This window comes from Panthera leo, chromosome A1 (genome assembly GCF_018350215.1).
Source record: "Panthera leo isolate Ple1 chromosome A1, P.leo_Ple1_pat1.1, whole genome shotgun sequence".
NCBI classification, from domain to species: Eukaryota; Metazoa; Chordata; class Mammalia; order Carnivora; family Felidae; genus Panthera; species Panthera leo.
The window spans coordinates 104247574-104261685 of NC_056679.1; the positions used below are offsets into that span (position 1 = coordinate 104247574).

At 44.0% G+C, this 14112-nt stretch overlaps 1 protein-coding gene across 2 annotated transcripts in view; it reads right to left on the reverse strand.

The window, feature by feature from the left end:
* Positions 1-14112, reverse strand: part of ALDH7A1 (aldehyde dehydrogenase 7 family member A1) — a 39017-nt gene extending 24905 nt beyond the window's left edge. For both annotated transcript variants that reach the window (XM_042934046.1, XM_042934048.1), the window contains exons 1-6: positions 13900-14112; positions 12384-12437; positions 11139-11204; positions 5892-5972; positions 5217-5340; positions 395-527 (exon numbers count right to left, since the gene is read on the reverse strand). In XM_042934046.1, coding sequence (XP_042789980.1) covers positions 395-527; positions 5217-5340; positions 5892-5972; positions 11139-11204; positions 12384-12437; positions 13900-14091 — 650 coding nt within the window. In that variant the 5' untranslated portion in view covers positions 14092-14112. The remainder of the gene's footprint in view (positions 1-394; positions 528-5216; positions 5341-5891; positions 5973-11138; positions 11205-12383; positions 12438-13899) is intronic.

The window sequence follows — 14112 nt, forward strand, 5'->3', positions numbered from 1 at the left end:
AGTTCAGTATGAAATTTTTACTGAATGGGAAAAAAGTCAAGTTTCACAAAGAGGATTGGGACTCTCCCCAAGTTCTTTTTTCTCCAGCTTTCTAACTGGGTTTTCTATTTGCAGAATGTGGTATAAAGAATATATCCAGTCTTGGGTGCCTGAGTGGCTCAGTTGGTTAAGCGTCCAACTTCGGCTCAGGTCATGACATCACAGTTCGTGCGTTCAAGCCCCGCGCTGGGCTCTGTGCTGACAGCTCAGAGTCTGGAGCCTGCTCTGGATTCTGTCTCCCTCTCTGTCTGCCCCTCCCCCCGCCCCATGCTGTCTTTCTCTCTCAAAAATAAATAAATGTTTAAAAAAAAAAAGAAAGGAAAGAAAAAGAACGAAGAAAGTAAGCAGGTCTTACCAAAGGCAGACATTCCCACAGATCATGGCAATGGCATTGTTCCAGCCATACACTGCCACAGGGAAGTTGAACGCAGTGATGATGCCAACCAGGCCTACAGGATTCCACTGTTCAATGAGGGCATGTCCAGGTCCTGAGGACAGGGAAGGAGTGGACCGTGCTTAAGCATACTGATTTAATGCACGTGATGGTAATAATAACAAAGCCTGAAACCATTCATTTTCAGAACTAAGGTGCACGAGACCAAGAGGGGATTCCAGGTATCTCGCAGTGGTTCACTTTACACAGCTAATCGGCATACCATAAAAGCTGCTATTACCGCACTACCTTATAAACTATAAGGATACCATTATGCCTCTGAAGCTCACAGGAACTCCGTGTGGATCGGGGCAGCATCAGCACCATCCAGGAGACGAGGAAAGCTCAAAGAGGTGATGAGAGGTGCCCTGGGTGAGGTGAACGCAAAGGGCAGAACACAGGAGTTGTGACTCCTATTCTTTATATTGCCTGTAAAGCCCTTGGCCAGCCTCTCCATATGAAGACAACGACACTCACAAGGAACAAGAACAGTTCTAAGAATTACATACGCGTTAAATGAATGACCAGCACAAGGCTTCACATTCATACAGAAAAATGGGAACTACAAAGACACCATGTGTTCGCTATATACAAATTTTACATGTAACATCACCCACCGCCCCACAAAGGGCCTATTTTTTTTTAATGTTTACTTATTTATTTAAAGTTTACTTATTTATTTTTGAGAGAAAGCGTGAGCAGGGGAGGGACACAGAGGGAAGAAGAGAGAGGGAGACAGAGGGAGAGAGGGAGGGATGGAGACAGAGAATCCCAAGCAGGCTCCACACTGTCAGCACAGAGCCCAAGGCTAGGCAGGGCTCAAACTCCCACAAAACATGAGATCATGACCCAAACCAAAAGCAAGAGTTGAACCAACTGAGCCACCTAGGCGCCTCAAAGGGCCTATTTTAATCAAAGGCAGATGGAGCAGTGAACTGGAGCAAAGAGGTGGACAGTTCACAAACGGAGTTAAAACTACACACCGACTGGAAGGTGATGCTCCCAGCCGTCCATCTTTCTGGCCACACTCACCCTGTGGGAACAGGATGCCCAGGAGCTGCTGCCCTCCCTTTCCTCGACACACCTCAATCCTCCTCCCCTCCCTGAGATGATGTGCTGACACACTCTTCCTGGCAGGGCCTGCCTCCTCCTCTCCTGCCCTCCCCTCTTTGTCCTTCCCCCCACAGAGGCCAGTGCAGCCCTGATCACCTCCCTCCCCTGCTTACAACTCTGTGGTATCTGGATCACTACCGTAACTGCCCTCAGGACAAAGTCCGAATTCTTCAACAGGACAAGTGCCTTCCCGGGGCTCCCTCTCCACCCTGCCTCCCCGCTCAGATGGTGCCTGCAAGCTGTGTGCAACCAAGGCAGTTGCCCAAATAAGCCACATTCTCCCAGCTTTTTTTTTTTTTTTTAATTTTTTTTTATTTTTGAGACAGAGAGAGACAGAGCATGAGCAGGGGAAGGGCAGAGAGAGGGGGAGACACAGAATCCGAAGCGGGCTCCAGGCTCTAAGCTGTCAGCACAGAGCCCGACGAGGGGCTCGAACCCACGAACCGTGAGATCATGACCTGAGCTAAAGTCGGACGCTCGACCAACTGAGCCACCCAGGCGCCCCTCTCCCAGCTTATTTCATGTGGGCTTTGGCCCAGCGTTAAGACCATCCTGCCCCACCCCTCTCACCCCTGAGGCCTTGCCTTGGATTACTGTCTCCCAGGGGCCTTTCCTGACCCCCTCAAGGCTGGCTCAGGGCCCCACCCTCCCCTGCACCCCACCACAGGACTTACCATGCTGTTACACTCCTCCCATTACTTGTCCATTACTTGCCTCCCACTCTAAAACATGAAGAATCTTCAACCTTATACATTCCTTTAGGGCAAGGACAACGCCTTATTGATCAAGTATCACCTATCAGTTCACCTGGCACCTGCTAGACACTCAGTAAGCATCTACTACATCAATGAAGTCAAAGTTACCTGCAAAGCCTCTGTAGAGGTGAATAAATCTACTCTCCTCAAATATGTGTAAAACAACTGAAAAAGGTTTTAATTGGTGAGGCAGACATCTCAGCAGGTATAAATCAAAGAAGTTCCTGTTTGCAGATGTATATTTCTCCAAACTGGAAATTTACTAACTTTTCAAACTAGAAAAGCCTATTAAAAATCATCAATAAGGGGCACCTGGGTGGCTCAGTCAGCTAAGCATCCAATTCTTGGCTTTGTCTCAGGTCATGATCTCGCAGTTCCTAAGGTTGAGCCCCATGTCGGGCTCTGCACTGTAAGCACAGAACATGCTTGGGATTCTCTGTCTCCTGCTCTCTCTGCCCCTCTCCTGCTCGTGCTTGCTCGCTCTCGCTCTCTCCCTCTCAAAGTAAACAAACAAACATAAAAAGAAAAAGAAACAGGGATGCCTGGGTGGCTCAGCTGGTTAAGTGTCTACCTCTTGATTTCAGCTCAGGTCATGATCTCACACTTCATGAGTTTGAGCCCTGTGCTTGGGATTCTCTCTCTCCCTCTCTCTCTGCCCCTCTCCCACTCCCCACATCTCTCTCTCAAAACTTATAAATAAATACTTAAAAGAAACAAAGGAAAGACAGGGAGGGAGGAAGGACGACAATAGCAGCCATCAGTAATTCTGCTACACACAACCACTGGGACTGCTTTGGCCAACTTCATTCCCAGGTACTTTCTACACAGACGGGCAGTCACCTGTTTTGCTCCATCAACAATGCAAACTTTCCAAATCACATAAAACCTTATCCTCACTGTTGAAACCTCCTCAGAGTACAAGGTCAGTCATTGCAACATAGTCATTTTCAGCAAAAAACTGAAAAAATACCCCACGTATCCATTATTTGGGAACTGGCTAAAATAATTAGTGTCCTGACAACCAACAGACTAATAAAAAAAGATGAAGGAAGTCCCCTCCTGGAATGATAAGCAACAATCTCTGAGACACCTTAAGTAAAAAGTAAGTATAGAATAGAACATATAGCTTGGTCATGTTTGTGTGCCAAAAGACACATATTTGCCCACCCAAAAACAAAAGCTCTAAAAAGATATACAAGAAACCAGAAACATTCACTACTTCCATGGGGATATTTGGGAGCATCCAGGAGGGTAAGAAAATAACTTTTCATCCTTTACCATTTCATTCTTTTTCAATTTTGTGATATAAATTTATCACCTCTTAAGAAAAAAAGAAAAAAAAAAAACCCTAGAACAATTTAAAAGTAAACACAACTTTCCCATAAAAGTGTGCAGTTGTGGGAAACAATCTTCCCAAGTATGACTTTTAATATATGCTAATAGACTGGGACACCAGGGTGGCTCAATTAAGCATCTGACTTTTTTTTTTTTTTAAAGGAGAATGGTTATATTTATTTTTTTTATTTTTATTTTAATGTTTTTATTTATTTTTGAGACAGAGCATGAGCATGAGCAGGGGAGAGGCAGAGAGAGAGAGAGAGAGACACAGAATCCGAAGCAGGCTCCAGGCTCTGAGCTGTCAGCACAGAGCCTGACGTGGGGCTCGAACTCATGGACCGTGAGATCATGACCTGAGCTGAAGTCAGACGTTTAACCGACTGAGCCACCCAGGCGCCCCAAACGCCTGACTCTTCATTTCTGCTCAGGTCATGATCTCACGGTTTATGTGTTTGTGTCTCACATTGGGCTCTGTGCAGGAGCCTGCGTGTGATTCTCTCTCTCCCTCTCTCTCTCTGCCCCTCCTGTGCTCACACACTCTGTCAAAATAAATAAATAAAAAGAAAATAATATATATACACACACACATATATACCAACAAACTACCAAAATTAGCCTAACCTTTGTCATATAAAATGGCACTCAGATCATTAAAAATATTTTTTTTAATTTAAAAAAAAATTTTTTTTTTAACGTTTATTTATTTTTGAGACAGAGAGAGACAGAGCATGAACGGGGGAGGGGCAGAGAGAGAGGGAGACACAGAATCGGAAACAGGCTCCAGGCTCTGAGCCATCAGCCCAGAGCCTGACGCGGGGCTCGAACTCACGGACCGCGAGATCATGACCTGAGCCAAAGTCGGACGCTTAACCGACTGAGCCACCCAGGCGCCCCAAAAATATTTTTTAAATATTTATTCATTTGTAAGAGACAAGAGAGACTGAACACAAGTCGGGGAGGGGCAAAGAGAGGAGACACAGAACCCAAGGTAGGTCCCAGGCTATGAGCTGTTAGCACAGAGCCCAACACAGGGCTCAAACTCACAGACCATAAGATCATGACCAGAGCTGAAGTTGGACACCCAACCGAGCCAACCAGCTGCCCTAGATCATTTCAAATGTTTCCTATTGACACTACAAGGAACATCTTTACATATAAACATTTGTCACATTTCAGGGAATTTACTCAAATTAGATTCTTGAAACTGGTATTAAATATTTCAGGCCGTTTGCATATATTTTTGAATTGTTTTCCTGATGGACTAGTGATTCATGTTACCAAAAGTCCCCATAAAAGAACAGCTGTCTCACCCATGGACTTGCCAAAACAGTCTAATCTTTAAAAATAGAAAATTTTAAGAAGGATCTTCATCTGATGTTCTCACCTATTGTAATTTACATTTGTTCATGCAGAGATTAAAGACATTTTCATATTTTTATGTGATATATGCAATTCCTCTTTTGCAAACTGTTCACAGCCAGCACGTTTTGGAGCTCTAAGAGTCAAAAACTCTTAGTTTAACTGACTTCATTGCTTACTTTCAGAAGGCAAGATGGGTCCCCCAATCATCCGTGATAAGCCAACAGCATAATCACAAATATCCACGTACTCTTGAACTTCTCCTACACCTTCCACTAAGATTTTCCCCATCTCCAAAGACACCTAAAAAACAAAAAGCCAAGAAGCATTTTTCCAACACAATTCACAGTTTAATTACTAAATTTATGGGGCGAGGAGGTCGGGCAGGAAAGCAAACCATATTTTGGGTCTCTTTTGTGAAGGTAGTGATCTTAAAAAAGTCTGTTATTATCTTAACAATTTAAAAAACCAAAAATAGGGTGCCTGGGTGGCCGTCAGTTAAGCGTCCGACTTCGGCACAAGTCATGACCTCACAGTTCGTGGGTTCGAGTCCCACGTCAGGCTCTGTGCTAACAGCTCAGAGCCTGGAGCCTGCTTCGGATCCTGTGTCTCCCTCTCTCTCTACCCCTCCCCAATTCATGCGCTGTCTCCCATTCTCTTTCAAAAATAAACATAAAAAAAAAAACAACCCAAGAACTGTCTTTATTTTTCTTTGTTCCTCTTGTCCATCTTTCCCCTAAAAAGATTTTAAATGTACGAATTGTTTTCCTTAAGCATCACAATCTTAAACACAGATGCACAATAGTCTTATGCCCCACTCAAAGGACGGTGTATTTACTACAAAAATACTTTACCAAACTTCCTAGTACTTGGATCTTCTCCCGCAAGGCATCCCCAATCTGTCTCACTACTTCTCCTCTCTTCGGAGCAGGAACCTAAGGAGAGAATGGAATCTTAGTGTCTGATTCAAAGTGTGAACTCACATCTGTAACACAGTATTAGACCAATGTGCTGTGAGAGAACTAACTACAAACCCATCACATGACTTCCTAATCACATCAAGAACGTTGTTATCACACATCTCGTAAATGGATACCAAGAGACCCAGAAAACATCCAGATGACTGGCTCCTGGAGAGCAAGGGACTGTGCCATATGCACAGAGAAATTCAGAGACTGAACACACCTCTGGAATGACTCTAGAAAAGGCTTAAAATACCTTAAACACCCCTAAACCTTTATGATACCCAGAAACGTTTTCTTATGGGTCAAACTGCACTACACCACAGAGCCTGCTTGGCATTCTCTCATTTCCTCCCCAAAACACATGCTCTCTCTCTTGCTGTCAAAATATATAAAGTTAAAAAAATCTTTTTAAAACCCGTTCAGGAAAAGAAAGATCCTGAATTCACACACACCTGGGTAAATACACACATAAATTAAAGGTTTCTGGTCAAAAGTTTCACTGGCATTTAAAATAGTGCATGCACACAGTCAATCCTAATATAAATTGTGCACTTTAGTAAATTATGATTTATCCAAATTGGCTCTCCAACTGTAACAAATGTATGGGGTTAACACAAGATGACGTTAAGAGGGAAACATGAAAAGTGTGATAAAGTACACGAACTCCCTACTTTCTGCTTATCTTTTTGTTGATGGTGGGTCAGAATAAGCCACTCCAGACTATGCCACTTTGGCATGAGGATTATTTTGAGAAGGCAAAGGCCAAACAGACTCAGGAAAAGCTTTCAACCCCTTTGTAAAGAACTTACAAAGGGGACCTATGCCAAGAAGTCTGTTATTATTTTTTATTATTTTTTATCTTTATTATTAACATGTATTATATTATTATCTTACTACTCTTATTATCAAAGTAAACTTTTGGGGCGCCTGGGTGGCTCAGTCAGTTGAGTGTCCGACTTCAGCTCAGGTCATGATCTCACAGTCCGTGGGTTTGAGCCCCGTGTCGGGCTCTGTGCTGACCGCTCAAAGCCTGGAGCCTGCTTCGGATTCTGTGTCTCCCTCTCTCTCTGCCCCTCCCCTGCTCGTGCTCTCTCTGTCTCGAAAATAAATAAAAACATTTTAAAAATTTAAATAAATAAAGTAAACTTTTATTATTTATTTTATTTAGTTTTTTATAGTTTTTTTTTAATGTTTTTTATTTATTTTTGAGAGAGAGATAGAGACAGAACACAAGCAGGGGAGAGGCAGAGAGAGGGGAGCCAGAGAATCTGAAGCAGGCTCCAAGCTCCAAGCTGTGAGCACAGTGCCCGATGCAGGGCTCGAACTCACAAACCGCGAGATGGTGACGTGAGCTGAAGTCAGACACTTAACCCACTGAGCCACCCAGGCACCCCAATTTTATTTTATTTTTTAAGTAGGCTTCACACCCAGCACAGAGCCCAATGCCAAGCTTGTACTCAGGATCCTGAGATAGTGACCTGGGGTGAGATCAAGAGTTGGATGCTTAACCAAATGAGCCATCTAGGTGCCTCACCAAAGATAACTTTTACAAGGGCGCCTGGGTGGCTCAGTTGGTTGAGCATCTGACTTCAGCTCAGGTCAGGATCTCACAGTCTGTGAGTTCGAGCCCCACCTCGGGCTCTTTGCTGATGGCTCAGAGCCCAGGGCCTCTTCAGATTCTGTGTCTCCCTCTCTTTCTGCCCCTCCCCCGCTCATGCTCTGTCTCACAAAAATAAATAAATGTAAAAAAATAAAAATTTTTAAAAAATTAAAAAAAAAGAGAACTTTTATAAAGAGAGACCTAGTGTATGGAAGGGAAAACATTTCTGTACTGAACATCTGCTCCTTTCACCTTCCTGTGAATTGCCTTCTTCCTCCATGAGGGCCCAGAGCTCTGGGTGTATATAAGCCTAGATGCCTGGCTAGTCTTGGGTCTCGATCTTGCTCACCATCATCATCCTTACCCGCCCCACATAGGAAATTAAATTTGTTTCTCTCCTGTTAGTGGTTTTTTTTTTTTAAGTTTTTTTATTTTAAGAGAGAGAGAGAGACACAGAGAGTAAGCACATGCCAGGGAACGGGCAGAAAGAGAGGGGCCAGATCTCAGGAACCGAAGCATGAGATCACGACCTGAGCTGAAATCAAGGGTTGGTCATTTAACCTACTGAGACCCAGGGCCTCCTATTAATCTGTTTTATGTCCGGTATTAGACCAGCCACAATACACAAAAGTGAAAACAAAAAATTTTTCCTCCTCTATGATGTGGGAAACAAAGGCAGAAGGAAATGGCAGATAAAATTAAATATCCTTATAATCCGCAGCCCATTGATGAATACATGAGGCCAGGAGAGTAAAAAGCTTCTCCAGGAACTTCCTAGGGTCTTAATGCTAATGCTTTGCTAGAGGGAAAACCGCCTTAGCTCAACAATAGCTAGGCCTCCAGTATCCCGACAGTCTTCTTTAGCATATGAAAATCTCACTGGAAACTTCCACTGGACTTTACCACCCCCACCCCCCCACTCCATAGTATATAACCAGTCTTTCCTCATGGTCCTGGGGCAGCTCTTTCTGCCCACAGGTCCTGTCCCTGTGCTTTAATAAAATCACCTTTTTGCACCAAAGATGTCTTTAAGAATTTTCTTGGCCGTCGGGTCTGGACCCCGTGAACCCCATTATGACCTCAAAAAACCTCATCACTCTATACTACTATAAATTAAAACTGCTCTAAAAAATAAACTGTAACTAAATTTTTGTAAATAGCTTATGTACAGAGAAACAATGACTTTAAAAAATTATGCAGTAACTTTAAGCTTGTATTCAGTACGATGACAGGTCACAAACTTTTACACATGCCATGTACATAGGAAGTAGGTATAATAATCACAACTATGAAATACATAAAAGACTGGAAGGAGGGTCGCTTGGGGGGCTCAGCCAATTAAGCGTCTGACTTCAGCTCAGGTATTGATCTCAGGGTTTCTGAGTCAGGCTCTGAGCTGACAGTGTAGAACCTGCTTGGTTCTTGCTCTCTCCTCTCTCTCTGCCCCTCTCCCACCGGTGCTTTCTCTTGCTCTCAAATAAACTTAAAACAAGCCAAAAAAAAAAAAAAATATATCGGGATGCCTGGGTGGCTTAGTCAGTTGAGTGTCTGACTTTGGCTCAGGTCATGATCTTGCGGTCTGTGAGTTTGAGCCCCGAGTCGGGCTCTGTGCTGACAGCTCAGAGCCTGGAGCCTGCTTCGGATCCCGTGTCTCCTTCTCTCTCTACTTCTCCCCTGCTCATACTTTGCCTCTCTCTCTCTCCCTGAAAAATAAAAAATAAAAAATAAAAAAAGCCTGGAAGGAAATGCACCAAAACATAACTCTAACAAACATTCTGTATCAAACTAGAAGAGGTAAGGGGATTAAATTTAATTATCTCATTTAATGCATTATCCATTTTTTTAGTAAGGAATAGATATTACCTTTATGATCAAAAAGAAAAAAAATTTAATGTATTTATTTGGAAAGATAGTGAATAGTGAAGGGGGGAGGGGCGGGGGATGGGAAGAGACATAATCTCAAGCAGGGTCTGGAAGATGTCAGCATGGAGTGGACACTGGGCTCGAACCCACAAACCATAAGATCATGACCTGAGCCGAAATCAAGAGTCCAATGCTCAACCAAATGAGCCACCCAGGAGCCCTCAAAATAATTATTTTTAAAACAATAAATTGGTACTGCTTTGGACACTCTTCTCTTAGGTACGGTGAACTTTAGTTACCACTGTATTTACTTTTGGAAGTGGTATTTCACTGCTCAAGGATATTGTGATAGCACATAATGGAACCCTGAGCCAATTTATAGTCCCATTTAAAGTCAAGATGTTTCTCCCGCTTTGCACAGAGGGGGTCCCCTGGCTGACAGCTAAGGAGCATCTAATTCAGGGCTCTCTGGGAGAGCCTGCCCCTCCCCAAGTCACCCTAGCAATCTTTGATTCAGAGAAAACACGGGCTCAGCAGCCTGCAACTTGGCAGCACTGGGATCTGTAACTCAGGTACAGAGGTTGGCAAAGGCCACGTTCTCCAGTAAGCAATTCCAATTAGTAACTCATTTAAACCTCACCAAAACTGCAGGAATGGAGGAGGAATTCTGGGTCTCCTCTATTAACAAGACAAAACAGAGGGGGGAGAGCTGGGTTAAACCATCCCCATATTCCTCCAGCCTCAGGCCTATAACCTTTGGTGGTAGATCAAAAGGGATATTCAGGGGGCGCCTGGGTGGCTCAGTTGGTTAAGCAGCCGACTTCGGCTCAGGTCATGATCTCGCCGTCCGTGAGTTCGAGCCCCGCATCGGGCTCTGTGCTGACAGCTCAGAGCCTGGAGCCTGTTTCAGATTCTGTGTCTCCCTCTCTCTGACCCTCCCCCGTTCATGCTCTGTCTCTCTCTGTCTCAAAAATAAATAAACGTTAAAAAAAATTAAAAAAAAAAAAAAAAAGGGATATTCAGGGTGGGAGAGGAGAGGGAGGACTGGGAAATCCAGGCCACCCCAGTTCTTCCCTCTCTTCTCCTCCAGAGCCTGGCCCTCACCTAGTGACAGCTCCCTGTGACCCAGCCCAGGCCAGTCACAGCCCCTAGAGCCACTCATATTACCCCTGGTGGAGACAGTGAGGGAGGAGGCACAACTTGCTTCCAGGCCTAATCAGATGGTGGAGGAACTCAAGCCCCTGTCCTCTGAACCAGGAATATCTGAGACACTCCTTCCCACACTCCCACATCCCCACCTTGCATAAAGCTGGCAGGGGGAGTGGGAAGAAACAGCGATAAAAAGGGTGTTTTTCTAGCATACATATTCTTTTCTTTTTGTTCAATTAGAAATTTAAGAAATTTCAAAAAAATAAAAGAAATTTAAGAAACTTCATCTGGAAAAGAGTATTCAGAGCTGAAGTTTACACTACATCACTACAGACTTTTAATCCATTTTAAATCACCCATTTACTGAAAGCCAAATATGGAAAAGGCACAATCCCAGGTCTACAGCAGAGGAGATTATCACAACCCCCAAGGAACTCCCATTTTAGGGAGACGACTCCTCATCCGATTTCTCTATATCTCCCTGCAGTTACAACAGATCATGATGCTGTGACCTTCATACTCACCTCTGCCCAGATTCTCCATGCTTCCCTTGCTTTCTTCACAGTTTCTTCATAGTCAGCCACGCTGGCCTAAATTAACAATTACGGGGGAGACCAACGGAAAAAGAAAAGGAAGCAATGATCCCCTTGTGAGAAGCTACAAGATTTTTGCAAAAGGACTGGAATCTCTCTGGGTGACCCTCAGATTCGTAGATTCCAATGATTTTCACAGTCTATGTATCCAAACACTCATGAGAACCCAGTAAGACAACTTCAAATTTAGCTGTGCTTTTTACAACATTGCTCTTTTTATATATATAAAATGCATTTGGTTTATTTCCTTCCATCAGCAGCATTTGAAAGGTTTTTTTTTTTTTTTTTACATTTCTTTTTTATTTTATTTTTAATTTACATCCAAATTAGTTAGCATATAGTGCAACAATGATTTCAGGAGTAGATTCCTTAATGTCCCTTACCCATTTAGTCCATCCCCCCCCCACACCCTCTTCAGTAACCCTCTGTTTGTTCTCTATATTTATGAGTCTCTTATGTTTTGTCCCCCTCTACAACACTGCTTCTTGAAACAAGGTCCATTAGCCTCATCTGGGGACAACACCTGACATGTTATCAGAAATTCAGACACATGGGCTCCATCCCAGACTCCACAGGTCAGAACCTTCTTTCAAAGAGGAGAGGATTCTGAAAAATGGCCTTAAAGGGACACACCCTCACGACTTTTCCCTTCCACCTTTTCTAAGGCACCCGACCCCCAAAGAGTGGGCAGTCTCTCCCAGACACTCTTAAAAGTGAAATGAAAAAGAAACACATTATTCTCGGACTTTGAAATTTCATGTTGCTTTTTTTTTTTTTTTAACATTAATTTATTTTTTTTTTGTTCTTTGTTTTTTGTTTTTTATTTATTTTTGAGACAGAGAGAGACAGAGCATGAGCAGGGGAGGGGTAGAAAGAGAGGGAGACACAGAATCTGAAGCAGGCTCCAGGCTCTAAGCTGCCAGCACAGAGCCTGATGCGGGGCTCAAACTCACAGATCATGAGATCATGACCTGAGCTGAAGTCGGACGCTTAACCGACTGAGCCACCCAGGCGCCCCTAACATTAATTTATTTTTGAGACACAGAGACAGAGACAGAGCACAAGCAGGGTAGGGGCAGAAAGAGAATGAGACACAGAATCCGAAGCGGACTCCAGGCTCTGAACTGTCAGCACAGAGCCCAACTCAGGGCTCAAACTCAAACAAAAAAAACTTACCTGTCGGACTCTTGCTATTGGTTCATTGTTAGCAGGACAATAAGTCGTGATAACCTTAAAACAAAAACAAGATGACTTAGAAAATGCAATTCTTTCCAAACTGGCAGAAAAGATCAAATGGGGAAAAAAAAGAGGAGAAAGGGGGAAAAAAGATACCACACCCAAACTGGGAATTTTTACACCAACTTCTATTACAAATAGGCCACCTATAGAGCTTTCATTCTTGACCTAAACATTCAGAAGCACTTTTTGCAAAACCCACCCTTGCCTTCTGAATGTTAGGTTTAAAAGCAATAGCCTGACTGAATTACTTCGCCACTTTTTCTATTAATAACAGACAAAACTGACGAGTTTTACTTACTCTTCTCTCTTACTTTGCCCTGGTCAGAAGGTGAAATAGTCAACAATGGACAACTATGGGAAAGGGCTATGTCCACCCAAACTGCAGAGATTAGAAAGAAAAAAATCAAGACGTAGCTAAAAGATCTTCAGGAGAGATTAATGTATCGAGGAGCCTAATGATTCGATGCCACAGGAAAAACAGGTTCAAACTACCAACCGAAGAGGACTAGGGATTAGGGAAATAATTTAAAGCACCTGCATTTCCTACAGTCACAGATAACCAAAAAGATGTTTCCTGTAACAAAGCAAGTTCATTATATCACACATAACAAACTTTGTGGCATGTTATGTAACTTTTTTTATGTTTAGTTTTTGTTTTGTTTTTTTAAGATTTATTCGTTTTTCAGAGACAGGGACAAAGCGTGAGTGGAGGAGGGGCAGAGACAGAGGGCGACACAGAATCCGAAGCAGGCTCCAGGCTCTGAGCTGTCAGCACAGAGCCAGAGGCGAACTCGAACTCACTAACACCAGATCATGGTCTCAGCCCAAGTCTGACGCTTAACCGAGCCAACCAGGCACCCCTATGTAGCATTATCTTATTAAACCTTTCTTTTGCATGCGGCTTTCAAAACATCTGATTGATAATAACCCTACCTTTCCACTGTATTCTAGAAAACATTTCATTGAGCTTTAACTGGGTGCCAGTCATGCTGCCTGGCCACGAAAACAGAACAGGATTCCAGCAAGTCTGAGCTTGCAAACTCCAACAAAAGATTGCAGAAAAGACAGTGGAAAACTAAAGCAGCACATTACCTGGGGCGCGTGTCACATCAGAGGAACCAAACACAAAATTGAGGGAGTTTCCCACCGCTAAAGCGTGTGGCATTTCTCACTACCCATTGCAGAACTCTGCCGCTAAGGCTGTAAGCATGCATGCAAAGTTCAGGCCCTAGCAGCTCCCAAATGACACTGCTTCGCCACAGCATACAAAGACCGAGAAATCTAGGGGCATTTTTTAAGGCACGCTACACAAGGGCACTTCTACTGTGTGGTTTCAAAACCTCCCACCCAGTACAACGGTCCACAGCCGCAGCTGGGGGTCGGGTGGGGGCAGTGCCCGCGCGGCCTCCCGGAGCGCACTGAGGCCGCACAGATTCCCGGGACGCCCGCATACCTCTCCCCGGCCTCCCCAACTTCCATTATACACGCCCTCGTTTTCCTCGCGGAGCCCCAGCTCCTTCAGCCAAGCGTACTGGGCCTGATTGATGAGCAAAGTGGACATGAAGGCGGCAGGCCTGTTCCAAGCGTCCGAGAGCTTGCTTCCCCTCAAGAGGTGCGCACACAGCTGGCGGGGCACGCGCCACATAATGAGACCCGGACTCTCAGC